We start from the raw sequence: 26,916 nt of genomic DNA, 5'->3' as shown, positions 1-26,916 counted from the left end.
CAAAACCAGTGCGGCAACTTACTGGACATCACCTGGGTGCCATCCACATCTCAGCGCGTTCTGCTGCCTTGGGACTATTCGCACAACCGACCGCTACTGACGAGGCCTCCCCCCGCACCGCCCGGGACGCCCCACGCCGTTTTTCGGAGCTGTATTGTAGGATACCAAAAACCAGTGCGGCACCCAGGTAACATCACCTGGGTGCCGTCCAGAACTCAGCACGTTGTGCTGCCTTGGGACTATTCGCACAAAACACAGCTACTGACCATTGTTGCTTCTTTTTTCAAAAAAATGTTTAAATGTATTTACTGTTTTTGTTGCGTTGTATATATTTATAAGTTATTAAAGTTTTATAATCCTACTACTTTGTTGGAGTGCTATATATTTTTAATGTGACACATAATTGTAAAAACTTTGATGTACAAAGAGGCATCCCTGGAATCTTCCGCTTCAGGCTCGGTCCCCTCCCCAATCACAATACAGGATGGTTTTCAGATAGTAGGAACGCGTGTGGTGTGACGGATCTCATCGGGTGGGGGCCTTGATCTACTGTAACTCCTTTGAAGAGGGGTGATTCTTTACAGCTGGGGCCATAAACTACATCTGCAAGGCTAGGTGATAGCGTGGTACCGGCCTGGACAATCGGACACAGAGGAAGAGGAGTGTCAGAGGGTGCGGTAGTGAATAGGGCAAAAGGGAGGTGTCGGGCGGGCACAGGGTGTGATTCTCAAGGAAGAGCAGCGCAGATGGGGGGAGGTTTATTGCCCATGCATAAGACAGAGAGCGGGGGTGACCAGTGCCTGGGGGAGATGCTTGCGAGGGTGGGGAGCCATGCTAAGGATCGACAGCGTGCAGAGAGTGGGTCTGGTCAAGGCATCTAAAATGGCTGCCGTGCACGACAAAAGTGTGGCATTTGAAAAAAGGCAAGATGGCGCAGACAATGTTTTTCAACACTTCCTGATTTCCTTCGAATTGAACGTTAACAGACGTTATCTCTCCCACACTACCGGTCCCCCTGTGCTTAAACGCCGAGATAGTAGGGACTGCATCCCGTGGAGATAGGCCGAGACGTCACTCAGCAAAAAAAAAAAAAAAGTCTATAAACATACAATAAGTTAAAAGTCAATCATTCTTGTTTCCTTGTAGTACGCTCCCCAGTCCGCTTTCCGTTACGCGTACCGGGCGCACCCCACGAAAAAAAACCTCCACATCAAACCTAGGGGGTCAGGGAGGATCTACTATGCCCCCTTATGGTCATTTGCCCCTTCGCTTTGGCCTCCTCTTGTCTCTCGATCCTACCGAGAGACAAGATGGCGGCCGCTACGGACTGTTTGGAATGTTTACAGACACCGGAGAGCCAATCAGCTTCGCTTCGCAAAGCTCCGTAACGCGAAAAGTACGCGAACCGGATCGCTGCCCGGAGCGCTGTTACAGATATATATCTTTTTTTGAACGTTAATTTCTCAAAATCCACTGGAGCACATATATTGAGACCTAGCAAAGGGACATCGGGCTACCAGTCCCTACAATTTTGCCAAGTTTCGTGCAAATCCATTCAGCCGTTCGGGCTAAAAGTGAGGCCAACCGCCCTATGGAAATTAACATGGGAAAAACGCGTTTTGGGACACCCCTTTTTTCTCGGCCCCCCTTGACGAACCCCCCTAAATTTTCAGGGGCTGCTCAGAAACAAAATGTTCCATTTACCTGAAAATTTCAGCCAATTCCGTCCACAAACGCCAAAGTTATTAGACATAGAATTTTCAAAAATCCCATAGAGAAAAAATCCTAACTATATATACCTACTGGCGACCGCCAGCAGGTAATATATATATATATATATATATATATATATATATATATATATATATATATATATATATATATATATATATATATACCTTTAGTCTATTGTGCATAGAGCAAAACGACATGCTTATAAATACTGTGCATATTATTACTGTCATTAAATATTACCCGTTACACTGAACACCACACAAGGTGGAAGCTATAGAAATACAGAACATTCTAGTCTAGGTCTACATGGGCAAAGATAGCATTTCCGTGCTCTGCCCCAGGCTACCAGGAGATTAGCACAGACTATCTTTGGTGTGTAAGTTACTTGCCCTGACTAGAGTGGTGGGCTCTGCCTGGCTTAGGTGCAACCGCTAACCAGCCTGAAACCACATTCCTAACAAGCATGCCTGGAAAGAGGAAGCAACAAGGAGAAATACACATATTTCTCCCTATGCCTCTGTACGGTAGGAGCACCATTTGGGGGCAGACCCAGGTTGATAAGTCTTTGTAAATCTGGGTTTGTTTGGAAATACATAGGTGGGTGTATGGGAATGCCCATTCACCACCCATTTAACGCTTACCGAGCACAAAGTAACGCAAGGCTGCTTTGCGTTAATTTGCATTTGCTACACCACTGAAAGTGTATTTGCATTGCTTGATAAATGGCAACAAAAAAAAAATTTCTGGGTTGTGCCACAAACAAGACTTGACCCTGACACAAAATCATAGGAAATCTGGGCATTAGTGTATATGGTCCTGATGTACAAAGCCTATGTCACAAACCAACATGTGCAAACTGCACTACACCTGGACTGTTATCTTGGCTTCCGTTTGCGATGTGACCAATGTTCTTATTAGTCGGATCACAAAATATAGATTTGAAATATCTTGCCTGCCTAATGAACAGGCAGATGGCCTTCTGCAATCCCACCTCTCATGAGATTGCCTGAGAATTATTATTATTATTATGCGTTCTTATATAGCGCTCGATTAACCGTAGGCATCTCGGCGCTTGCCTTGGGAACCCGTCCTGGTTTTTCCCTGTGAGATACCCGTACTGGGCATCCCCAAGGTGAAAGCCAGGCATCCTGCCGCGGGGGGGGGGGGGCGTAGTGGAGATTAAGGAAGCTGATGCCCAGAGCTGCAGAGTGTGAACCTGTGACTCGAGTAGGCACCGAAACGAGAATTATCGAGTCCGTGGATATTTGGGCTCAAGACCCTGCCGGGAATTGAACCCTGGTCCCGGGTCTGACCTCTGCTTCAGGGTCTGCCGCCTCTAACCAGTGAGCCACACTTCTCCACTATGAATGCAGGTTGGATGCTTCAAGGGACAGCAGAACTTCATCCTTGCATGTACATTCATTGCCTGCATGCACCAAATTCTCAAATAACAACTCTGAAACTTCTGTTCATGTTGATTTTCAGAAGGTGCTTTTCAAATATTAAGTCCCCTTTATTCAACATCGTCAAAGAGTTTACCAACCCTACTGCCAACTCCAACGACATCACTCCCTCCCAAACCCTTTGCGACTCCCTAGCTTCGTTCTTCCACGACAAAATCGCAGACATCCACAACAGCTTCGACAACCAACCCGGAGAACAACCCACCCAACCTTCTACTGTACCTTCATCCCCCTTGAACATCCTTAACAACTGGAACCCAATCTCCACCGAGGACATCATCCGCCTGATGAACTCCATCCACTCAGGGTCCCCAACAGACCCATGCCCTCACCACATCTTCAACAAAGCAGACTCCATCATAGCACCACACCTCCGAGACATCATCAACTGCTCCCTCAACTCCGCCACCTTCCCGGAAAGCTGGAAACACGCCGAACTCAGCGCCCTTCTGAAAAAACCCACAGCTGACCCCACCGAACTCAAAAATTACCGCCCCATCTCGCTGCTTCCATTCCCGGCCAAAGTCATCGAGAAAGCTGTCAACAACCAACTCGCCGCCTTCCTCAAAACCAACAAATCCCTCGACTCCTCACAGTCCGGCTTCCGAGCCAAACACAGCACTGAGACCGCCCTCATCGCAGCAACAGACGACATTCGAACTCTTCTGGACAATGGAGACACAGTCGCCCTCATCCTCCTCGACCTCTCCGCAGCCTTCGACACAGTCTGTCATAGCACCCTGTTACAACGCCTCAGAAACATCGGAATCCAAGGAAAAGCACTGGAATGGATCACTTCGTTCCTCACCGGAAGAACTCAGAGAGTCCGCCTTCCACCATTCAAGTCAGAGGCCACTGAAGTCATTTGCGGCGTGCCACAAGGATCTTCACTCAGCCCCACCCTTTTCAACGTATACATGAGCCCCCTCGCGACCATCGCACGACAACACAACCTCAACATCATTTCCTACGCTGATGACACTCAACTGATCCTCTCACTCGCCAAAGACCCGAACACCGCCAAAACCAACCTACATGAAGGAATGAAAGAAGTAGCCGAGTGGATGAAGATCAGCCGTCTGAAACTGAACTCAGACAAAACCGAAGTCCTTATCTTAGGTACCTCCCCCTCCGCCTGGGATGACTCCTGGTGGCCAGAGGCCTTAGGAAAAGCTCCCATCCCGACGGACCACGCACGGAACCTGGGCGTCATCCTGGACTCCTCACTCTCGATGACCAGACAAGTTAACGCCGTTTCATCTTCTTGCTTCAACATTCTTCGCATGCTCAAAAAAACATTTCGCTGGATCCCCACCGAAACTAGAAAAACGGTCACCCACGCACTGGTCACGAGCCGCCTGGACTACGGCAACACCCTATACGCCGGTACCACCGCAAAACTTCAGAAAAAACTACAACGCATCCAGAACGCATCAGCCAGACTCATACTAAACATCCCGCGTAAAGACCACATCTCTAGTCACCTGATAAACCTCCATTGGCTTCCCGTCAATAAGAGGATAACATTCCGCCTCCTAACCCACACACACAAAGCACTTTACGAACTTGGACCCGAATGCCTCAACACCCGACTTTCCTTCTACACCCCCTCCCGCCAGCTACGCTCCTCCAACCAAGCCCTGGCTGCGGTACCTCGCATCAACAAAACCACCATGGGAGGACGGTCCTTCTCCTACCTGGCAGCCAAAACATGGAACTCACTTCCCACTCACCTTCGCCTCACTCAGAACCACCCAGCATTCAGAAAGCAACTTAAAACATGGATATTCGACAAGTAATTCCCCACCCTTCCTCAAGCGCCTTGGGACCCTCTGGGTATGTAGCGCGCTATATAAATTAATTTGACTTGACTTGACTTGACTATATGCTTTGTGAATGATTTTTCAGAGAATGCATTACTTCAAGCCTTCAAATTCGTCTTAGTACCCAAGACAGTATAAGTTGGTAAAAAGTTCATATTCTCCAGCATTGCCCCCAAGACAACCTGCAAATACCCTCCTACATATCTAGTTCCAGATTTACTAACGCTTTGCACTGGACTTGCATCACATCAGGAACCTGGAGAAAAGGGTATGAGTGGGGGCAGATTTTCCACCATAAACTAGGATTTGCCTTGGTCAGTTCCTCAAAGTAACATAAAGTTGTTCTTTTTGCCACTTTATGCCATGGGGGCATTCCATCGGTACTACATGGGTGTTCTCGTTCAACCACCTATGCATTTGATGCCTTTCTGGTCTAATAACATACGTTGAAATGAATTTGAGCTAAAACCGCTTCTGTCCTCGAGACAGACAAGGAGATATGTTTTAAACTTACATGCGTGCTCCATTTTACTGCACACATACAAAGTCGAATCTTAAAAGATGTTTTTTGTAGTGAAAGGATGCTCTTTCTGCACAAAACATATACCTTAGAGCACACACACCTTTCTACTGCGGCACAAAAATGAGTGTGTTGGCGCATGGCAGCCAAAAGTGCTCCAGCGCTGGTGGAGATAAAAAATGTGCCACATCATAGCAGCTATGGCACGTTTTTTCTACCTCTATTCGACTCAAAGCAGCGCAGCTGCTTGTGTTGCTGTGCTCTCTTGCGTAAAATATTAGTAAATCTTGGTGCTAATGAATACACATTTTACTTTGATGCACTCCGACTTTGCCCCTGGGTATCCATATCAGCTGTTTCTAATCCAGCCCTGATATGGGGTTGCCCAAGATGGATGGTCTGTTACTAAAAGGAATGACTGGGGATGTTTGTCAGAAATTGCTGATATTTCGGACATGTCTATCCAGCATAATATGTATTTTTTGATTTCCAGATGTTTCCAATTATAAAGAATTTGGGAGAAACCTTGGTAACAAATGTTCAGAAAAAAACAGAAGATGAACCCCTAGATATGAAACTGTAAGTAGGAAATTAAAGCATGTTGGGAAATCGTGGTTCCTTTGCAGGTGTGCTGCAAATTGCCAAGAATTGTCAGAGGAAAGGTGTAATTTGTAAGTGTTGTGAATAGAAAGGTTTATGATAGAGAGATGAATTCTGATGGTACAACAAGAATTTCACTGGTTCGCTCCCGCAAATGAAACGGTTGCATCCTTGGCTGTTGCGCTGGTGTGCCAGGGACTTAGCCACTACATCCTGTGGAAGAGGTGTGGCTGAGCGGCCAGAGTGACTGACTCAGGAACCTGGGGGTTCGCTGTTCGATCCCCGGTGCTGGTGGCATATCAGCCCAGCACCATGTGACTCTGTGCAAGAGCTCGCTTATTCTTCCCGACGGCCCCCAGCGCCTTGACACCTTCAGGTAATTGTTTGTGCTTTACAAATACTGGACATTTACTTGATATCCTTGGCACACCACCGCAAAATCCCTCTGCTGTAAAAAGCAGAGGGATTTCCTTTTCTATTTTTCAGCCTTGGGCGCTGGGGAAGAGCTTTACCAGCTGCTGAGGCATTTTTTTTCAGTGCAATGACGATCGGCACGCATGGTGCGCCAACGTCACTACACTGAAAGTGAAAGTGAAATGAGCTGATCGTCTCTTTTAAATTTCGCTGCCTACGTGCTACCAGAGCTATCCCAGACCCGTGAGCATGTAGTCAAATGGGAGAGAAGCCATTGGTAAGGGGAGAGTCTCCCCTTTCAAATGGTACCTCTCCCTAGTGGATCCCTGCTTAGGGATCACCACAAGAAGGCAATCCCCGAGCATGGCTCCACCACTAGACACCAGGGAGGGGGAGTGGCCCCTTGGGGAAGGGCCTTTCCCCCCTACCATAATAATTTGGGCAAATTCAGTCTTTCTGCCCCCCCCCCCATAGGAGTGGGGGTTTCCCAAAATAGGCATGTCAATGCCCCCAGCCCCCCAAACAAAAACGGGACAGTCTTTCTACCTGCCCTTGTGGGCAGATGGGGGTTTTTAGCGCCGATCTGCCACTGGGGGGGGGGGGGGGGGGCAGAAATCCCTCTAGACACCAAGGTTTTTATTTTTTTCAATAAAAGAGGGGTGGGGGCTGCCCACTTTGGGCAAGCTTCCCCAACATATCCATAGTCTTCATGCACCCCCTGGGGGGGGAGATGGGGAAAATTGCCCCTTATGTACATCCTCAGAAAGTTGGGGTTTGCTGGCCTTCTCCATGACTTTGGAGAGATGAGTCTGAAGTTCTTGAGGTCCGTCGGGTCAGCAGAGGGTTTCTTAAGCTTGGGAGTGATGGTGGTGCCGGCTCTGTTTAAGATGTGATGCGAGCAGGGGTAAGAGGGTTCTCCGGAGTGGATGCTCTTCATGATCTTGAAGGTGTCATCCACAGTGAGGGTAGTCCAGATGAGTAGGGTCTTTTGAGGTCCGGCATCATAGGGTGCGGTGGTTGTGGGTGGGGTCAGAGGGTCTTGGGTATCGAGGCTTTCGAAGCTGTCGTATATCTCCTTAATCTTGTGGTGGACGTAGGTGCTGAGGTTATTGCAGAGGTCTTGGGAGGGGGATATCTGCTGTCTCTGTGCTGGGTCTGGCAAATTCTTTGACAACGGTGAAAAGTTCTTTACTGTTGAGTGCAATAGCATTGATCCTTTCTTGTAGGGCTGCTTTCATTGTTGTTCTGATGAGGTGGTGCTGTGCAGTAACAGTGGTCTTGAAGGCTGAGTGGTCTTTCAGTGTTTTGCTGCTCCTCCATCTCTTCTAGAGCCATCTACAGGTACGTATGGACTCATGAAGGGTGGCAGAGGAACAGCTGACTTTCTTGATGCGTCTCTTGCATGGGGCTTCCTTCAGAGGAGCCAGAGTGTCAGCGCAGTCGGAGATCCATCAGTGGAGTTGGTGTGCCTTGGTATCAGCGTCGGTGGAGGGGTTTTGCTGAGGGGCCTGGTGAACTGTTCTTCGTCGACCTTGTTCTAATTTCTGCACGTGTAGTCATGGGCATGGGGGTATGTAGAGAGTTTGGTGAAGGAAAAGTTTCCAAAGCGGTGGTGTGTCCACTGGAGCTCGGTGGTGTTGCTGAAGGTGATGTCGTTGGCCGAGAAGATGGGGTCGAGCGTGTGTCCTGCTGAGTAGGTTGGGGAGTTGACCAGTTGTTTGAGTCCGAGTAGCTAGTTACTCCAACAGGGATAAGGTGTTTTTGTCTTTGAAGTTGTCCAGGTGAAAGTTGATGGTCAAAACCTTGAGTGCAAATCATGAAGCAAGTTCTGTTCAGCTACGAAGTCTTGTAAATGACTAGTGACCTCCCTTTTGTGACTTTATGGTTGAATGAATACAATTGTAGAACTGAGTAATGGTATTAAACGAATGTGGGATTGGTTACAGCATGAAGGGGAGTTCAAGAAGTTACTTTTGTATGAGCAAAAAAGGCAAGATATATTATTGGTCTCTGATGTAGTTGGTCTCAAATGTTTGTGGGATGTGTTGAGCAGGTTAGATACTAACAGGGTTGAATGTAACGTGGTGGGTACTAAATTGTCGGGGAAGTATGAATTTAGTTCGGGGAAGTATGAATTTAGAGGCAAGGTTTGGGGAGTCTGCACCAATTTCCGGGGTATTAGGAAATGAGTACTTAAACTAAACTAGTATTCTTGGTAATCACAATATTACGAATGACAAGGAGGACAAAAATCTAGTAGAGGAGGGGCACGTAGGAACCCCAATTAGTCATCTTGGGGCTCCTCCTGTAGTAATGGCTCCCGTAGACGGTTCCAGTCTAGGTAAGATGGTCTCATGGAATATCGCGGGATTAAGTAGTAAGCTGGAATCCCAAAATTGGATAGACTTCATCAATGATTTTGATGTATGTCTATTCCAAGAAACATGGGCCCGTGATCCTATATTCCTCCCGGGTTATCTAAATTTTTCAATCGCGGCTAGCAAAGGTGCCAAGGGACGACCCATGGGGGGTCTAACTATCTGGATACGTCAAAGTCTACCCGTTACAATTAAGTTGGTGGAAACGGGTAGCAACGATATCCAATTGATAAGAATGGTTTTAGACCCCAGGGGAGGATTAGATATTTATAATGTCTACGTTAGGGGCAAGATAAGAGGGAAGTCACCTATCCTAGAGGCCTTGTCCTCTCTTATGGTGGAAAAACAGTCCTTGGGCAACAATGTTATTGTTGCTGGTGATCTAAACCGGACTTTTGAACCCCTAGATATCTCTGATGATTCTTTGGGGCGGGAGGAGGACACGCAATGGGGCGTACCAATTTTAGACCTGGCCCCAGTTAGGCGATGGACCATTGATATAATACATCTGAATGCCATCTGCCTGGAACAGGGATTAAGAGCCCTAAATGGGAGAACAAAGAGCGACAGGGGAGGCGCCTGCACATTTGATAATGGTCGCCGCCAAAGTAGGATAGATTATGTCCTTTGTAGCCTGAACCTGTGGCAGCTAGTATGTGACATGGAAGTAAAGGGTAGATTGGAGAGTGACCACAACCCCCTTTGTGTGGCCCACAACTGGTGGTCGGTCACAACAGGGAATTCCCAACCGACCAATGCTCCGCTGCCTGACATGACCAATGACATGCGTAGATTGAAATGGCCATGTGTACTGGCTAATGTGGAATCCATGGCATTTATAACCTCTGAGGTGGACACTGCAATCACCGCCATGGAGGATACAGCCTTAGTAATTCCAGGGTCAAGGGAAATATCTGATATTCATGATAAACTCTTTTCTCTTCTAAAACCGCACTTCCTGAGGCCCTGCAAGATAAATAGCAAACAACCACCTAGACTAGCTAAACGGTATAATCACCAGTGTAAGCTTGGGCAGAGCAATCCGGAGTAGGGACGGGGTAGTTATCAGTGGCGCCAGAAAGCATTATAAGACCAGCATATCCCTAGCTAAAAAACTATGGGATGAACAGCATTGGGCCGAACTAAAGGAGGCCTCGGGGGCAAAGGATTCTAGGTTATTCTGGAACATTGTTAAGTGGGGAAGAGGTGGAATTCCAGATAAACCCGGCAACAATATCCCAGAGGGTGCCTGGGTAGATCACTTTAAATCCCAATATGCAGAGATTGCACAGTACAAGGGCATGGAAGAAATTCAAGCTGTATATTCCATTGGGGATTTATTCACTCTTAAGGAAACTGAATATGCTCTAAGCACTGTCCCCGGGGGAAGGGCCCCGGGCTTAGATGGCGTACCAGCTGATGTTTTTATTAATGATAAGGCGCGGTGGGCTAGATATATATTTCTTTTGGGAAACGCCATTGCAAAGGGAGTGGCCGTCCCGGAATTATGGAAGGGAGAGATCATTATACCCATATACAAAAAAGGGGATCGGTCTCTTCCAGTCAACTACAGGCCGATAAGCCTGATTGCCACCGTTCAAAAAGTGGTAGGTAGGATGGTGGTTAACAAATTGATGGACTGGGTTGATGAGAACAATGCCCTGTCCCCTTACCAGGCTGGTTTTCGGCGGGCCACTAGTACAGTTGACCAGGTGTTTCGTTTCACTCTACTCCAGTGGGTGACAGTGGTGTTAGGTGAGGGCAGTCTGTATGTCGCTTTTGTCGACCTGTGGGCTGCCTTCGACCTGGTCCCAAGGAGAAAGCTCTGGGCAGTTCTGAGTGAAATGGGTCTCCCGGCTGAGTTACTTACCCTGGTTATGAGGTTGCATGAATGCAACTTCGCTAAAATCCAATGGGGCATGCATGGTGAATCCTCTGATTACTTCCCGGTTGAACGTGGGCGGTCTGCAGCGAGCTTTGAACATCTTTGATTCTTTTTGCGGGGAACATGGCCTGGAAGTCAATGTGGGTAAGACTAAGCTGATGGTCTTTGCACCAAAACGTAGACCCAGGCCGAAAATATTCTTGAATAATAGTTTGTTAGAGGTGGTTACCGTATTCACCTATCTTGGGATACAGATAACAAACGATTCAAGATGGTCCCAGCACATAGAAATGGCGGTCTTGAGGCACCAACAAATCTCGGGGGCACTTCGGGTGAAGCATAAAAAATCCAGGTCCAAACAAATAAAACCCGTCTTGGCAGTGTATGAGGCCAAGGCTCTTGGTTCTGCTCTATATGGGGCAGAGCTGTGGGGCTTTGGGAAACTTCTCCCCTTGCAGTCCTCTGAGAACAGGTTTCTTAGGGGAATCACAGGACTCTCGCAGAGCACCCCACTGATTCCCCTTGGTCTTGACCTGGGGAGGAGAGCAGTTAGTGATCTAGTGAGGTTGCGCCCGATTCTTTATTGGAGACGGCTCTGGACTACCCCGGAGATCCAGCATTACGCAGAGGGGTTTTTAGCCATAATAAATGCTGATATCTTTCATAGGATAGAATGGCTGAAAAATCTTAGGTCTTCCCTATGTGATCTTGGTCTCTCAAATGTATGGGATAATCCAACCGGGGAGCTCTTTCTGAGCAAAAAAGTGATTAAGGATCTGTACTGGGATCATGTAGCTGCAAGGGTCTGGGGCAAAACTAAATCTGACTCCATGACGGGGCGCTTTGTGGAAGCTAAACTGTATCCAGTTTTGGAACCCTATTGGGATAGCATAACCAACCCTGGGGACAGAAAGCTTTTCTTTCAGCTACGATCAGGTGCCCTTGTGGCATCCTGGTTCTCTGTGTCTGTGCTGCATGACATAGCTGCGCTGATGTCATGGAGCACTAGAATCACCAACACATCTCATAGAATGTTATGCTTTGCCCAGCAGGCAGTTACAACCAGGCTTGGATACTGAATGGATGTTCACCTGTGGATGGGATCTTTATTCTTAATAAACCACTACTTATAATCATTATCTTGTGGATGTCTATGTTACATTTGGCGACGAGGATGGGATTTACAAGAAGAAGAAAAGATCTCAACACCTATCTCCAAAATAAAGAAGATATATTTCCACCTCTACTTGGATAATATCCTTGACTCTATTTGGAAAAACTTCTTTGAGATACCGGTGACAACATCCAACCTAACTGGATTACAGATTATTCACTGACTTTTACTTCAAAAGGTCCGTTTCATTCGACTTCAGAGAGACTTCAGCTTCTCCGTTTGTGGTAAGAACGAACAAACTTAATTAAGTGAAAAACGAACTCTTTGTTTTCACTTTCTTCTATGCGCTGCGTTTTCGCGATCGCTAAATCTGACAATTTTGCGTTACTCAACGAAACGCACTCAGCGATCTGCATCCTTCAAAAGACGCCTACCTGCCCAACGTCTTCACGAGCTGGCTCCTCAGAAACGCCATTGCCTAGCAGCATCTTCACAACATCGGAACCCCGGGAAGATAATCAACGAGATTCTTTCCTCTTCACATCCACTCGCAAAGCTTCCTGGGTAAGACGCAAACGTCCCGCAAGGTACTCTGGGTATCACGTTAACGTGGCCGCCATTTTGGATTGGTCACTTTCCCTTCACAACACACTTTGCGTTTTAGCGCGGTTCGTGACTCAGACCACCGCTAATCTCCACCAATAAATTACACTGAAGTTATTTATGGATTGAATTACACTGAAGTTATTTATGGATTGAACAATTTAAAGGTACTGTTCACTTTTAACCGTTATTCACCTTCTGTGACACACTCACTTCAAGCTACTTTTGTGTGCACTTCTCCTGTGACACACACACATTATACTTTTTCTTGCACTGTTATTTAAGACTGTTCTTTTGTGTGCACTTACTGTGACACACACACATATTGGATATTGGACTTTCAATTTTAATTTTTTGTCGTTATTACCATTATTTGTTTCTTTTATTTCCTTGGTTCTTCTATTTTAGTTATAATATGCAAAATGTGACTGCTCCCCCCTTCTTCTTGTCCTCACCTGGAGATCCACCTATCAGATGGAAAAAATGGCGTAAGGTATTTGAAAGATATGCTAGGGTATGTGGATCTAGTTTAAGCGCTGAAAGGAAAACAGCTTTACTTTTACACTGTTTGGGGGCAGAAGGGCAAGAGGTATTCGATCATTTGCCTGACCTTGATGATAGTAGTTTAAATGAATATGAAATATGTATTGCAAAACTAGATGAACATTATCTTCCTAGAGTCAGTACTATTCTAGAGAGATATCATTTTGGTCGAAGAACACAAATGGAAGAAGAGACAATTGAAAATTATATTACAGCTTTAAGGAAGCTTGCTTCCTCGTGTAAGTTTGGTGCAAGTCTTGATGAACATATAAGAGATCAGTTCATGCTTGGATGTTATATCGAAAAGGTGAGAGAAGAATTATGGCAAAAGGACGAACCTTCTTTAGAAGAAGTTCTTACTATTGCAAAGAGGATAGAGCATTCTATCAAATGCGTGGAAGTCATAAAGAAAAATGGTGAGAACAAAACTTCTAAAGAAACAGTAAATATTGTAAAATCTACTCCTAGAGTAGGTGAGAATCACCAGAAAGAGTCTAGAAATGAAAATATTTTAAGCAAAATTCCCTATAGGAAAAAGGAGAACGGTTTAGACTTCTCCCAAGTAAAATGTTACAGATGTAGTAAAATGGGACATTTTGCTACAGATAGACAATGTCCAGGCTGGAAAGCTTATTGTGGTAAGTGCAAAAGGAAAGGACACTTTACCTCGTGTTGTAGAGGGGGAAACTACAAAGGTAAAGTGAATGAAATATTTTATGATTTTGAAAGTGAGAGTAGTTTTGATGAACACCTAGATTGTGGACAAATCTGTATACAGACAGTGAGTGCTGAAGAAGCAAAGAACTCTCCTTGCGATGAGATTATGGTAGAAGGTTTTCCCACTAAAGTTTTGTTTGATTCTGGAGCTAAAATCACTATTATAGCAAAAGATTTTTTTTTGAGTAAGTTAGGACAAAAACTTGAGCTATCCCGCCCGGATATAAGACCATTTGGCTATGCTGGACAACCCATTAAACTACTTGGGGTTTTTGAAGGAGTGATTAATTATAAGAATAGGTTGACCAAAGCAAAAATTTATGTTTCTCAAAAAGGAGATAGCATAATAAGCTGGTTCGCTCTCAAGGATTTAGGCGTAATGCTTGATCCAAACTCGACACCTCCTATTGTTCTAAAAGAACCTTTTCCCTGCACCTCTCAAAATGTTTCACTAGTTTCTCATGATTTCACTAGTGAACTCAAAATGAAATTTCCTAAAGTTTTTTCAGAAAACTTGGGGTGCCTTAATAATTATTGTCATCGTATCATTTTGAAAAAGGATGCTGTACCTGTTTGCTGCAAGGTACGAAATGTACCTGTAGCAGTCAGAGAACAAGTTAAAGATGAACTTGAAAAGCTTGTTAAGGGAGGCATTATAGAAACAGTAGAGGGAACGGAGTGGGTTGCCCCGATTGTCGCAGCCAAGAAATCGGACAACTCTCTCCGTCTCTGTGTTGATCTAAGAGAGCTTAACAAGTGTATTGTTACAGATCATTATCCTCTACCCAAAATTGCAGACATGCTTATGCTACTTAAAGATGCTAAAATTTTCAGCACCATTGATCTAAGGTCCGCCTACCATCAGATTAGGTTAGAAGAAGATTCAAAAGATTTGACCTCTTTTGTGACTCCTTATGGCACTTTTAGATTCGTCAGACTACCATTTGGTTTAGTGTCAGCCGCATCAGTTTTTCAGAGGGCATTAGAAAAAGTCTTAAAAGGTTTACAAGGTGTCAGGATCTATCAGGATGATATTCTTGTATTTGGCATAAATAATTCGCAACATGATTCTAGGCTTTTTGCTGTTTTAGAAAGACTATGTGATGCAGGTTTAACTGTCAAGATTGAGAAATGCAAGTTCAGAAAAACTTCCATTGACTATCTAGGTCACACAATCACTGAAGGAGGAATTTTACCCAAAGAGAATTTGATCTCCACCATCTCTAAGTTGTCTACCCCACAGAATAAAGAAGAATTAATGAGTTTTTTAGGGCTTGCCGAATATTATAGTAAATTTGTGAAGGATTTTGCCTCTTTGTGTGTCAACATGAGGTATTTATTAAAGAAAGGAGTGGAGTTTATTTGGGAAGAAAAATGTCAGCAAGAATTTGAGGTCATCAAGGAGAGACTAGCCTCCGCACCTAAATTAAGCAGTTTTGATCCTTCTGAAAAATCCATTTTGATTACTGATGCAAGCTTGAAAGGTTTAGGAGCGGTACTTGTACAGAAGTTTGAGGGCACTGAGAGGGTCATTCTTTTCTTGTCAAGGAGTTTGAAGGGAGCTGAAACTCGATACTCCGTGATTGAGCGTGAAGCCCTCGCTGTTTATTGGTCGGTCAAGAAGCTCAAAAACTTATTATGGGGAACCACCTTTGAGGTTAGGACGGATCACAAGCCGCTTTGTGAAATTTTAAAGAAAAAGGGAATTGATGCAGTGTCAGGTAGGATCACAAAATGGGTTGTGAGTTTACAAGATTATGATTTTGATGTAAAATACCTACCTGGAGTGGAAAATAAAGTGGCAGATGCTTTGTCTCGCCTTGTTCCTGTTTGTGAGGCTGATGGTAAGGATGATTTGGAAGATGAAGATGATGAAATGGTTTGTGTTGTTGAAGAAACCATTATTGATAAAGAAAGGTGGTTAAAGATGGTTCAAGAAGATTTAATTCTTGTGGAAGTACTTAATCTATTAATGACTGGATGGAAAGTTAAACCGAAGCCTAATGAAGGGATTGAGAAGTTTTGGCATGTCAAAGATCAGCTCTCAGAACAAGATGGCTTACTTTTTAGGGGCACTAGGTTAGTTCCACCTGTAGCTCTTCGGAATGAACTTATGTCTTTAGCACACATAGGACATCTAGGAGTTTCAAAAACCAAGGAGATTTTGAGGAGATCTTATTGGTGGCCAAATATGGATTTGGAAGTGGAACGTAAAGTTAGAGATTGCATTGACTGTGCTCTTAGTGAAAGAGTAGCGAAACCCAAAGTTCAGCCCATGGTAATTAGAGACAGACCGAATGCACCATGGAAAGAGGTTGGTTTGGATATTTTAGGGCCCATAGTTTCAGGAGGTTGTGAGTGGTATGTTCTTGTCCTTGTTGATTTCTTTTCCAGGTGGCCAGAAATTGCCATTACTCGAGGGATTGAAACTAAAAATGTGGTGGCATTTTTAACCAAACTGTTCGCAAGAGAAGGCATTCCTAACACCATTCTCACTGATAATGGTCCTCAGTTAGTATCTAAGGACATGGAACAATTCCTCTTAGAACATGGTATCAAACACAAAAAATCATCCCTATACCACCCAGAAACCAACGGTACCGTTGAGAGATTCAACCGAGTTCTTAAAGAAACCATTAGGATGGCTAAATCTGCTGGCACGGATTGGAGGGAAGATATCTTCAAGAAAGTTAAGGTTTATAGGATATCTCCCCATGCTGTTACTGGGAAGACCCCCTTTGAACTTTTTAGGGGACGTACTCCTAATACACTTGTGGTACCCGCATGGGTCAATGACTTACAGCCATGTCCTCATAATGTCAGGGATGATTGGAGGGAGCGTGAATCTTCTAGGATTGAAAATAGAAAAAGAATTTTTGATACAAGGAATTCTGTAAAACTCACTCCTGTCAAGGTGGGCGATTGGGTACTTATAAAAAATCCCTGCAAAAACAATAAGGCCCTTTCTGCTACTTTTAAAAAACCAATCCGTGTCATCAAGGTTTTTAAGAACGCCATCAAAACTGCAGACCATCGAGTTTGGAATTTGAACAGGGTGGTGGTGGTTAGTAATGATATTGTAGAAGCTTCTTGTAATCGTTATTCACAAACTAGTGATCAATCTTCCTCACTTCCTCGGAAATCTACAAGGATTTGTCATTCTCCTGAGTATTTAAAGGACTACATAACTGTATAATATATGTTTTCATTTTAACAAATTACTCTTTATAATTTTGTTCCTCTTGTTAGAAGGGAGATGTGTGGCATCCTGGTTCTCTGTGTCTGTGCTGCATGACATAGCTGCGCTGATGTCATGGAGCACTAGAATCACCAACACATCTCATAGAATGTTATGCTTTGTCCAGCAGGCAGTTACAACCAGGCTTGGATACTGAATGGATGTTCACCTGTGGATGGGATCTTTATTCTTAATAAACCACTACTTATAATCATTATCTTGTGGATGTCTATGTTACAGCCCTCCCAGTGAGATCTTTGACAGGTAGGTGGAGGAGTTCCTCCACTCTATATTGCCCAGCCTGTGGAGCACCAAATGAAAGTATAGGCCACTTCTTATTCTCCTGTAAAGCCTATGACATCCCGAGGAAAGTTTGGCTAGTCCCTGTTTGTAAAAATTTAGGAACATCTAGGGGTGTAGAGGCCTTACGAATCATCTGTACCCCCACCCACATGCCTATAGTTTTAGCAACAGCTAAGTATTTGGGTTGGGCATGGTCCATTAGAAGGAGGGCTGTTCCCAAGAGTACACCGAATGGAGTATCTCTACTGGCTCCCGTGTAAATATGTACCAAGTTTTATATCTCTTTGTTTTTAACCAATTGTGTATGTCTGCTTAATCTTTTTTAAACTATTGTATTTAACGAGGAAACAATTGTTTAATGATGTATTTTAAATGTATGTTTGTGCTTTTATGAGATAAATCCTCGAATAAAGCTTTTTGAATCGTTTACATTGTAAAGAGTAATGATATTTCAAAACTGATGGACTGCAAAGGTATGTGGAACATAATTTAGTTTATACATGCTTTGAAAGAGAAGGAGTTGAAAATGGAAAGGAAAAGCTTCGGATTGGCGGAGTTTGCAAAGAGGGTTTAGTAGTGTGGGTGCATGACGAGCCCTTGTTATTGAAACTACTTGAAAAATGTGGGATTTAAAAGAATGTGCTATATAAGGTTGAAAATGGGAGTGGGCAGGCTGAGAGGTTTAAAGAAGGAAGGTTGTGGGTATGTCAAACTGATCGGTGAACATCTGAGGGAACAGTGGTTGCAACATAACCATTAAGGGCATTTTGCAAAGGGATTTGACTTCGAGTTTTGCAGTAAGCACCATACCTTCCACAATATTTACCTGATGAATTTCAGTAGTTAATACCTACTAAAATGTATCAGAGGAAAAGGGCGGTAAAAAAAGGCAGAACGTGTGCAATTTGTTATGGTATACACTGACCCTGCATTTTCTAACTAATTTTTCCCAGTAAAACTGAGAATCATAGGTATTTACCACAACTGGTAAATACCATACACCGGTGTAAGGCATTTATCTAGTGCTGAAAATACCACTCCTATTCTGACCCACTCAGGATCAGGCCTTAGGTCATTCACTATCAACTTCATCCTTTTAGCAAAAGTATTTCTGTGTCGACCATCCTTGCAAAAAGATGTTAGTTGGATGTGTGGCATTTTTGTAAAACCTTGAACAGATACCACTAAACCATCAGTTCAAGGAAAGATCTATAATAAAAGTGAGCTTTGTATTTCATGCTGATAATGCTCCAGACACCTCTAGAGAAAACAATGTTTTTGTCAATAGACATTGTTCTTTGAATTTGTATGTCTGTTGATTGTATGCCATAGTCATGCTGCACAGAATTTGAATCGCCACAAAAAAATCTTGAAAATATTTACTTAGTACTGATGAAAACCTTAAAAAATAAATGTAATAATAAATCTCGGTTTCCCCCATTCCTGGATACCCAGGTTTAGACACTGTACAGTTTGTTAGGCTTATGGATACAAAGGTAAGATAGGTTCACATAGTGCAGGTATTTGGAATCAGCATATACATATCACTTAAAATTACTGCCTTGCTATAAGATATTGATGGTTTTCCTCTAGAATTTGGATTTTAGCTACATAGTGAATAACTCCATTTACATTTCCTTTCTGCCCAGGATGTTTTCCTCTTACAGTATTGATGTGGTCATCAGCACCTCCTTTGGTGTCAACATCGACTCTATGAACAACCCAAAAGATCCATTTGTTACCAATGGAAGGAGACTCCTGAATTTCAAATTCACGAGCCCATTGTTTATTATCATAGGTAAGAATCCCGAGCCACTTTATAACGTTATAGAGTATATTAGACATAACATAGCTTAAAATCTATTTGATTACAGCATGTGCTGATATCCTTGTATGAATTTCCTTTTCATTTCTTATTTCTCTTAAGTTGTGAATGGTCATGCACTACACAAGTACTTCAAATGAGATGACTCGAGCATTTTTAGTCATGGATGTTGCAGTCAGGGCCAGATTTACGTAATCTCGAAGCATTGAGGTGCTTTTGACTATACAACTGATAGTCCTAAAGATGATACTAATACCAGCCACTGATACCTGACCAGAACCAAAACTAGATATCTCCCAGCCAAGCCCTCTAGATGGCTTCCTCTATGGCTCCCCATTGCAGTCTAGCATCTCTTGCATAATCATTTAAGCTATGTCATTGCTGAAAGTGCACAAGCGTATTGGAGATAGAGTTAAGGTGGGTGTGTGTAGGAGTGTTGTCCTGTGACAGGATGGCATTGCAAACCAACATGTCAATTAGTTTTATCGGTAGACAAACAATTGTTCTACAAAAATCAACAATAAATGATTGGGTACTTTAGTCCCCATTTTGCAGGTTTCAATACACATAATGGCAAAAAGGATGAAAGATGTGGGCGACTTAAATGCATCTCTTAATGCTCCCTAAATTCCTTTTATGGCTTTGGTTGCAAAACACCTGTTATCAACATTTGAATTTTCTTCTTCAATAAGTTTTTTGCTCAAGGGCGACACAAGTATTTTTCGTACTTGAAATATAGTCTCTATCATTTGTTCATAAACTCTCTGATCTACGAGCTTTATAACAATAATTTAATTCATAGGGTTCTAGACACCTCTGAAATCATCTGTTCTGGTGCCCTGAACCTAGGCCTTCAGATTTTTGTCTTAACCCAGACTGTGGCATAAATTGATATCAATCTCCTGTCTTGTGTTTGAGTTAGCTTTCCAGCATCGGACACAAAAGGAAATTACTTATAGAAGTCTGCTTACACAATGTAGATATACTCCTCCTTACTTGATCTTCATGTTTTAAACTATACCAACGGCAATTAAAGAATCCACTGCAGCCTATGTTTGCACCAGCTATGGGTGCCCTCTATAGGGCCTTGGGAAAGTGCTTTGAACCAAGTTCTGATTGCCAGGATTTAAAAAAAATCTAATTTGGAGTTTATTAAACCTAATAAACGTTCTTGTAAAGATGGGAGAGAAGGTTGTAACAGTTGCAGCTTTCTTGTGTTTTCTGTAAGCCATGTGTTGTAAAGGTCGGAGCCTCCAGCCATTACACCAGGTTTTTTGAGAAAACAGCACAGAACCCAGATGTCCCAATTTGCAGAAACCTTCACAAAGCTCTTTAGAAACTCAAAGTTGGGTAAGACATGGGAGCAAAATGGATAGAGCGTGGCTAACAGGATACTTTGAGAGAAAGGATAGCATGAAGACCTTGGCCGGCTTGGCATGCCTAAAAGAGCCTCAGTTGATCCTACTAATTTAATCACTGCCTACTGTAACATTTGTGGCATTTAACAAGGCTCAGCCTTAAACTAGTACCACCTAGAAGTGTTTTCTTTACCACTAGATAGTTGTCACTTCTGAGTCACAGAGATTTTCCTGGCTGCTTTTTTCCAGGAAATCAAGAATGCACATTTATCTTGAGCATTAACTGCTGATTTGCACTCCTATTTATTTTTGGACATAATGGTGCAGCTTGGGATACAATTTCATATGCTCAAACACTAGTGGTCTATCATTGTTCTAAAAATCAAATTTCCCAACAAAGTCTCACATTTATCACATAACCACAGTTAAAAACTGAATTATGGTTCTATGCAAAACTGCAAACATTTGACATTTCCAGTATGCAAAGCCCTCAATGCATGGCTTAACTCACGTCCCCACAGGGTTTTCCCAGACGTGGGTCCCGTGCTCACTAAGCCACTGGAGCCAAGCTATCATGGCTGAAGACGGCTGATAGCCAGAAACCTGTCCTAGGATGCTTAATTCCGGTCCAGGGAAGACATGGCTTGGCAGTTCGGCTGGACTGATCCCATGAGGCACAGGGTCAAGACTGATTTGCATATGGTCATGTCTGAACTGGGGTGGCTTGGTCAGCAAAATAACGATGGATTAAACCCAGATATGTGATTGGGGGTGAATGTTTCGCCATTGTGCAACATTCCATCCATCATCTTATGTATTTTGCTGTTCACACTATGTGGGAAGGGTATGCCCAGACGTAGGTCCTGTGCTCACTAAGCCACGGGAGCCAAGCTATCCTGGCTGAAGATGGCTGATAGCCAGAAACCGGTACTAGGATGCTTGATTCCGGTCCAGGGAAGACATGGCTTGGCAGTTCGGGCTGGACTGTTCCCATGAGGCACAGGGTCAAGACTGATTTGCATATGGCCATGTCTGAACTGGGGTGGCTTGGTGAGCAAAATAACGATAGATTAAACCCAGATATGTGACTGGGGGTGAATGTTTCGCCATTGTGCAACATTCCGTCCATCATCTTGTGTATTTTGCTGTTCACCCTATGTGGGAAGGGTATGCCCAGACGTGGGTCCCATGCTCACTAAGCCACTGGAGCCAAGCTATCCTGGCTGAAGACAGCTGATAGCCAGAAACCGGTCCTAGGATGCTTAATTCCGGTCCAGGGAAGACATGGCTTGGCAGTTCGGGCTGGACTGTTCCCATGAGGCACAGGGTCAAGACTGATTTGCATATGGCCATGTCTGAACTGGGGTGGCTTGGTGAGCAAAATAACGATGGATTAAACCCAGATATGTGACTGTGGGTGAATGTTTTGCCATTGTGCAACATTCCGTCCATCATCTTGTGTATTTTGATAACTCACATCCCCTGCCATGCACAAAAAACTACAAGTGGCAGTGGGAAATGACATCACTGATAACTTCATTCAATGAGTGTGTCAGTTTATTTTATAGTTCTTTTATAGTATTACTTCTTTACCTAATTTAATTTTGTATAGCCTGTGTTCAGCTAATAGGTGTAAGTGTTTACAAAATGCATGTGCTGCTAATGCACCATAGGTGTGTAGAGGTACTAAACACATTATAAATCTTTGTATTGAACAGTAACACTGTGCGCAGGTAACAGTTGACAACTCATGTCTAGTATGTTCAGAACAGGTTTTTTGATTCTGCACAAAAAAGTTACCAACACTGCAAAGATTCTACGTACTACATGAAAAGTATTGTAAGCAATCTGGAGTTATTAGAAAGAATCACCTCAGCATGACAATTTCTATATAACATAGAAGACTGTGTGCACCAGGTACTAACCTATGTACATGTGCTTAATTTTCTTCTGAAGATGGGCTATCTGTGATTTTTTCAGCACTGTATGAAGGCTGCCGGTAGTATGATCTTTAGCACTTTCAGACAGGAAACAGACTTTACCATGACAGCCTAACCAAGGGCTGCAGTTACAACGCAGCCATTACAACAAATGAGCCTTTACCACACATTCCTTCACCATGCATGTCGTTTCAATAACATGCCTTAGGAAAATAGGTGTAGGAGTTTAAAGTCCAAAGCTTTCCTTGCTGTTGCGCAGACTGGAGTAGGAATAGTAAATTATACCATTCCAAAGTCCTTTGCTTTCTCTAAGGCATGTCATTGTAATGATATGTGTGGTAAAGGAATGCATGGTAAAGATGCATTCATTGTAAAGACTGCAAATTAACGGCATACATGGTAAAGGCATGAGTGGTTCTGACTTACAACCCGTTCAGAACTTAGTTATTTTGAGTGGATAGTGCCTTTTTTGCCAAGTGTTTCCTAGAGTGTACACTGTTCTTAGGAGATACGTTTTAATACTCTTTCGTGTATTTTTCATAAGATTTCACTGTCGGCAAACAGTGTGGTACAGGCTAAACTCTCTCCGTAAACAAAACACTGTTTTCTGTACCTGCTTTTCTAGTCACATCAACTTAATTTCTATAGGAAGGGTTTGGTGACTGTGAGGGGTTTGATGCAGATAAAGGCTGCCCGTAGCAGGGCATCAGTTATGTAAAATAAGTTAAGGATCGGGGGGAATTTGGTATTCTCTGAACAATTGTATACAAATTGAACACACTGCATTTGAAGTTACCTTTCTATCTGTTGTTGATAGTCTGTATGAACTCAGGCACCTATAAAGTGTATGGTCTAGGGTCAATGTTGCACATACCACAAGTTTGGTTCACCTAAGGCGGTTGTATATGATGGCATTAATGATGTTTCATACTATTATGATCAATTGTGTACTTACTTTCAGGCCTCTAATGCCAAACTCTTTTATAAAGTTATGTGTACTAAAGAGGCTTTGATGATGTCATCAATAATGTCATCCATGATGTCATTTGAGATGTCCTCAGTGATATCATAAATGATGTCATAGAACATATTATTAGTGATTTCATATGAGAGGTGATAAGCAGTGCATGGAGGGAGCATAAGTTATACAATTTCTTTGGTTTTTTCAAGTTCAAAACATTATTGTTGTCACTAAGATATTCACTTAACTATAACGTAACTTTAACCTTTGTTTTTTTGCAGTGAATTTCTACGTTTTTTTAAAACAAAAACAGATCTTCTTATCAGACCTAACTACAATGTTACTTTAACCTTTTGTTTTTCTTTAGAGAATGTCTAGGTTGTTTTTAACATAATGTAGAATTTTATTACCATATGTAAAGCCAGCCCCACTGTCAGACTGGAGCAAACACAACTATAATCCACCTCTTACATCACAACTGGTCACCTGGCCTTTCCTTATTTTTTTTTTTGTGTTTTTTTTTAATTTTATTGTTGCTGTCATAAAGTATTCGTACATCGAAAAATATTTGTCAGCGCAGCCTCAACATTCAGCTGCGTCCAACCATTTAAGCAACTTTTCCAATTTTTTTCAATAATTGAGTTAAACATTATAAACAAAGGGTCAAGACGTGTTTCCGTTGGCAGAATTAGATTGTATCCATTGCGCAAGTGATAGCAGCAGAACGCTATATGCATGGTGTATAACGATCCCAAACTTATCATCATGTCAGTTCACGAGGCTTGCGCAATCCATTACACTTAGCTTCCCTCCCCCACCCACCTCTCCTCCCGCTCATTCCATCTCCTCATCCTCCTCCGTGCTATCAATTTCATCATCCTCAGGCAGTGGGTCACAGATCTCCCCCCTATATACATTCCATGGTGACCATGTCTTATTCCACCTACGTGGGTTGAGTCTCTGTTGGTAAACTGCTCTTTCCGTCATCATTAACATGTCCATGTTTCTGCACCATTGGGCCAGGGTTGGAGTGTTGTGCGCCCCCCAGTTCATTGCAATGTCACGCTTTGCCAACATCATACCAATGATTACCCATCTCCTCCCATGCTGTGTCAGGTCGGTCTGGTCCCATACATTCAGCAGGCATACCCTGGGGTCAGGTGTAAATGACGTGTGCAGAGTCTGGCCTACCGTGCGCGCCACACGCCTCCAGTAGTGTTGTATACTGGGACAGGCCCATAACGTATGGAACAGTGTACCCTCTTCCCCACAGTTTCTTAGACAATACGGGTGTTCTGCCCTGTGGATTTTGTGCAGTGTTGTGCGGGTGTAGTAGACCCTATGTAGTATTTTAAATTGTACCAATCTAAAGCGTGAGGATATACCCGCCTCCCTGGGCGATGCCAATGCTGCGTTCCAGTGTGTCTCGTCCAGATCCCCAAGCTCACCCTCCCAGTGTTCCTTCAGTTTCACCAGCAGATCCGGTAGGTTGTTCAGCAGTTTACGGTATGTGAGTGAGGTAGCACTGGCCTCCATGTAGTCTGTAAGCAATCTGTCCTCTAACGGGGCCGTGTCCGGGACCGTCGTACCTGGCTCCAGTACCGCCAGGAGTGCATGCCTAATTTGTACATACCGGTATGTTTCGTTTAACCCCATATCGTACTGTTCCCTTAGGGCCGCGAATGAGATCACTCCCTCCCTTGTCCACATATCTCCTACTGTGGAGATCCCAATGACGTCCCACTGGTCAAATCCTTTACTGCGTCGCAGGGTACCTAGGGCCTTAGCATCCCATAGTGGTGTGAGTTTGGTAATCACCCCCTCCCATGCTAGTCGTCTTTGTGCTTTATGCCATATAGACACCGTGTGTTTGGTTGGGCCTCTCAATTTTGTCAACAGTCCCTTATTATAAAGCGGGGCCAGTAGGGTGTTTAAGCCTAATTGACTCCTATCAGCCAGGAATGCTGGATCATCCTGTGCAACATGGATCCACTGGTTGATCACCTTGAGGTGTGATGCCCAGTAGTACAATTCAAGGTTTGGGAGCGCTATCCCCCGCTATACCAGTCTCTAACCAATTTCAGTTGAGCGACCCTGGCCGGCTTATCTCCCCACAGCAGGCCTGACAACTGTGCAGACACCTGGCGGAAAAATGACGGTGGAACCAACGCCGGCGTGTTTTCCAGGACATACAAGAAACGCGGCAGTGCCATCATTTTGAAGAGCGCCGCTCTACCTAGCAGAGTTAAGGGGAGGGTCTTCCAATGGCGCACGTCTGCCTTTAACCTGTCTAGCAGTGGCTGAAGGTTAAGGTCACGAAAGGTCGTCTGGTCTCGTGTGATTCGAATCCCGAGATATTTAAAGGAGAAGGCTTCTACCTGCAACGGGCAGTCCGAGGTCAGGGGCGGTGGAGTGCCACTGATCAGGTAAAGTATCGATTTTGCCCAGTTCATTTTATACCCCGACGCCGTGCCATGTTTCTCACATAGGGCCAGCAGGACCGGTACACCATTTGCAAGGTCCGTGAGGTAGATTAACATGCCGTCGGCGTACAGGGAGACTCTATCCTCCCAGTCACCTCCCCAGTGTATGCCCTTCAGCAGCCGAGTGGTTCTGATAACCGTCGCCAAGGGTTCCAGCACTAAGGCGAATAGCAGCGGCGAGAGCGGGCAACCCTGCCTCGTGCCTCTCGCCAGCGGGAACTCCCTCGAGATGTGACCATTGGCCGTCACCCGTGCCACGGGATCCGTGTACAGTAGCCTGACCCATGATATGAATTTCGCACCGATACCCAAATGTTCCAGAACCGCGAAGAGATATCGCCATTCTACCATGTCGAATGCCATTTTGGCATCCAACGACAGCACCGCCGCCTGTTCCTCCAACAGTGGAGCACGTGCCAGCACGCCATGCAGCCGTCGAAGGTTCAGCGCCGTGCTCCGGTGTGGCATAAAGCCCGACTGATCCGGATGAATTAGGTGTGCCAGATGAGGCAGCAGCCTAGTGGCCAACAGTTTCTCCAAAATTTTATTTTCGGCGTTAAGGAGGGAGATTGGGCGGTACGATCCGCATTCATCAGGGGGTTTTCCGGGCTTTGGTATTGCGATGATAGTGGCCGTACGCTGGTCGGGCGGCAGCTGCCCCCGTTCCTGGCATTCCTCGTACATTTGGATTAAAGGCGTCGACAGCGTCTCCGCCATGGTCTTGTACCATTCTATCGGCACTCCGTTAGGGCCAAGCGCCTTCCCTGGGTGTAACGCCGCGATAGCTGCCTGTATCTCCTCAGCCGTCAGGTCTGAGTCCAACTCGTCCCGGCTATCTTGCGGTAGTGTACGAGTAGGTACTCCATCGAGAGACCCTTCTGCCATCTCCCGGGAGACCTCGAAATCAGGGGAATATACTAGATGGAAATGGTCCGCTAGAATGTCCACTATTTGAGACGGCCCGGTCTGCACCACGCCCTCTGGGTCTTTCAATTGCAATATGGCCCTCTGCCC

General features: G+C 44.3%; 1 protein-coding gene across 1 annotated transcript in view; it reads left to right on the top strand.

Moving 5' to 3' along the window:
- LOC144786060 (cytochrome P450 3A21-like) overlaps positions 1-26,916 on the top strand; it is a 261,578-nt gene that overhangs the window by 133,539 nt on the left and 101,123 nt on the right. The window contains exons 6-7 of the mRNA XM_078665005.1: positions 6,034-6,119; positions 18,985-19,133. Of these exons, the coding sequence (XP_078521131.1) occupies positions 6,034-6,119; positions 18,985-19,133 (235 nt within the window). The remainder of the gene's footprint in view (positions 1-6,033; positions 6,120-18,984; positions 19,134-26,916) is intronic.

This window comes from Lissotriton helveticus, chromosome 10 (genome assembly GCF_964261635.1).
Source record: "Lissotriton helveticus chromosome 10, aLisHel1.1, whole genome shotgun sequence".
Taxonomy (NCBI): domain Eukaryota; kingdom Metazoa; phylum Chordata; class Amphibia; order Caudata; family Salamandridae; genus Lissotriton; species Lissotriton helveticus.
This window is presented reverse-complemented; position numbering and strand designations above follow the sequence as displayed.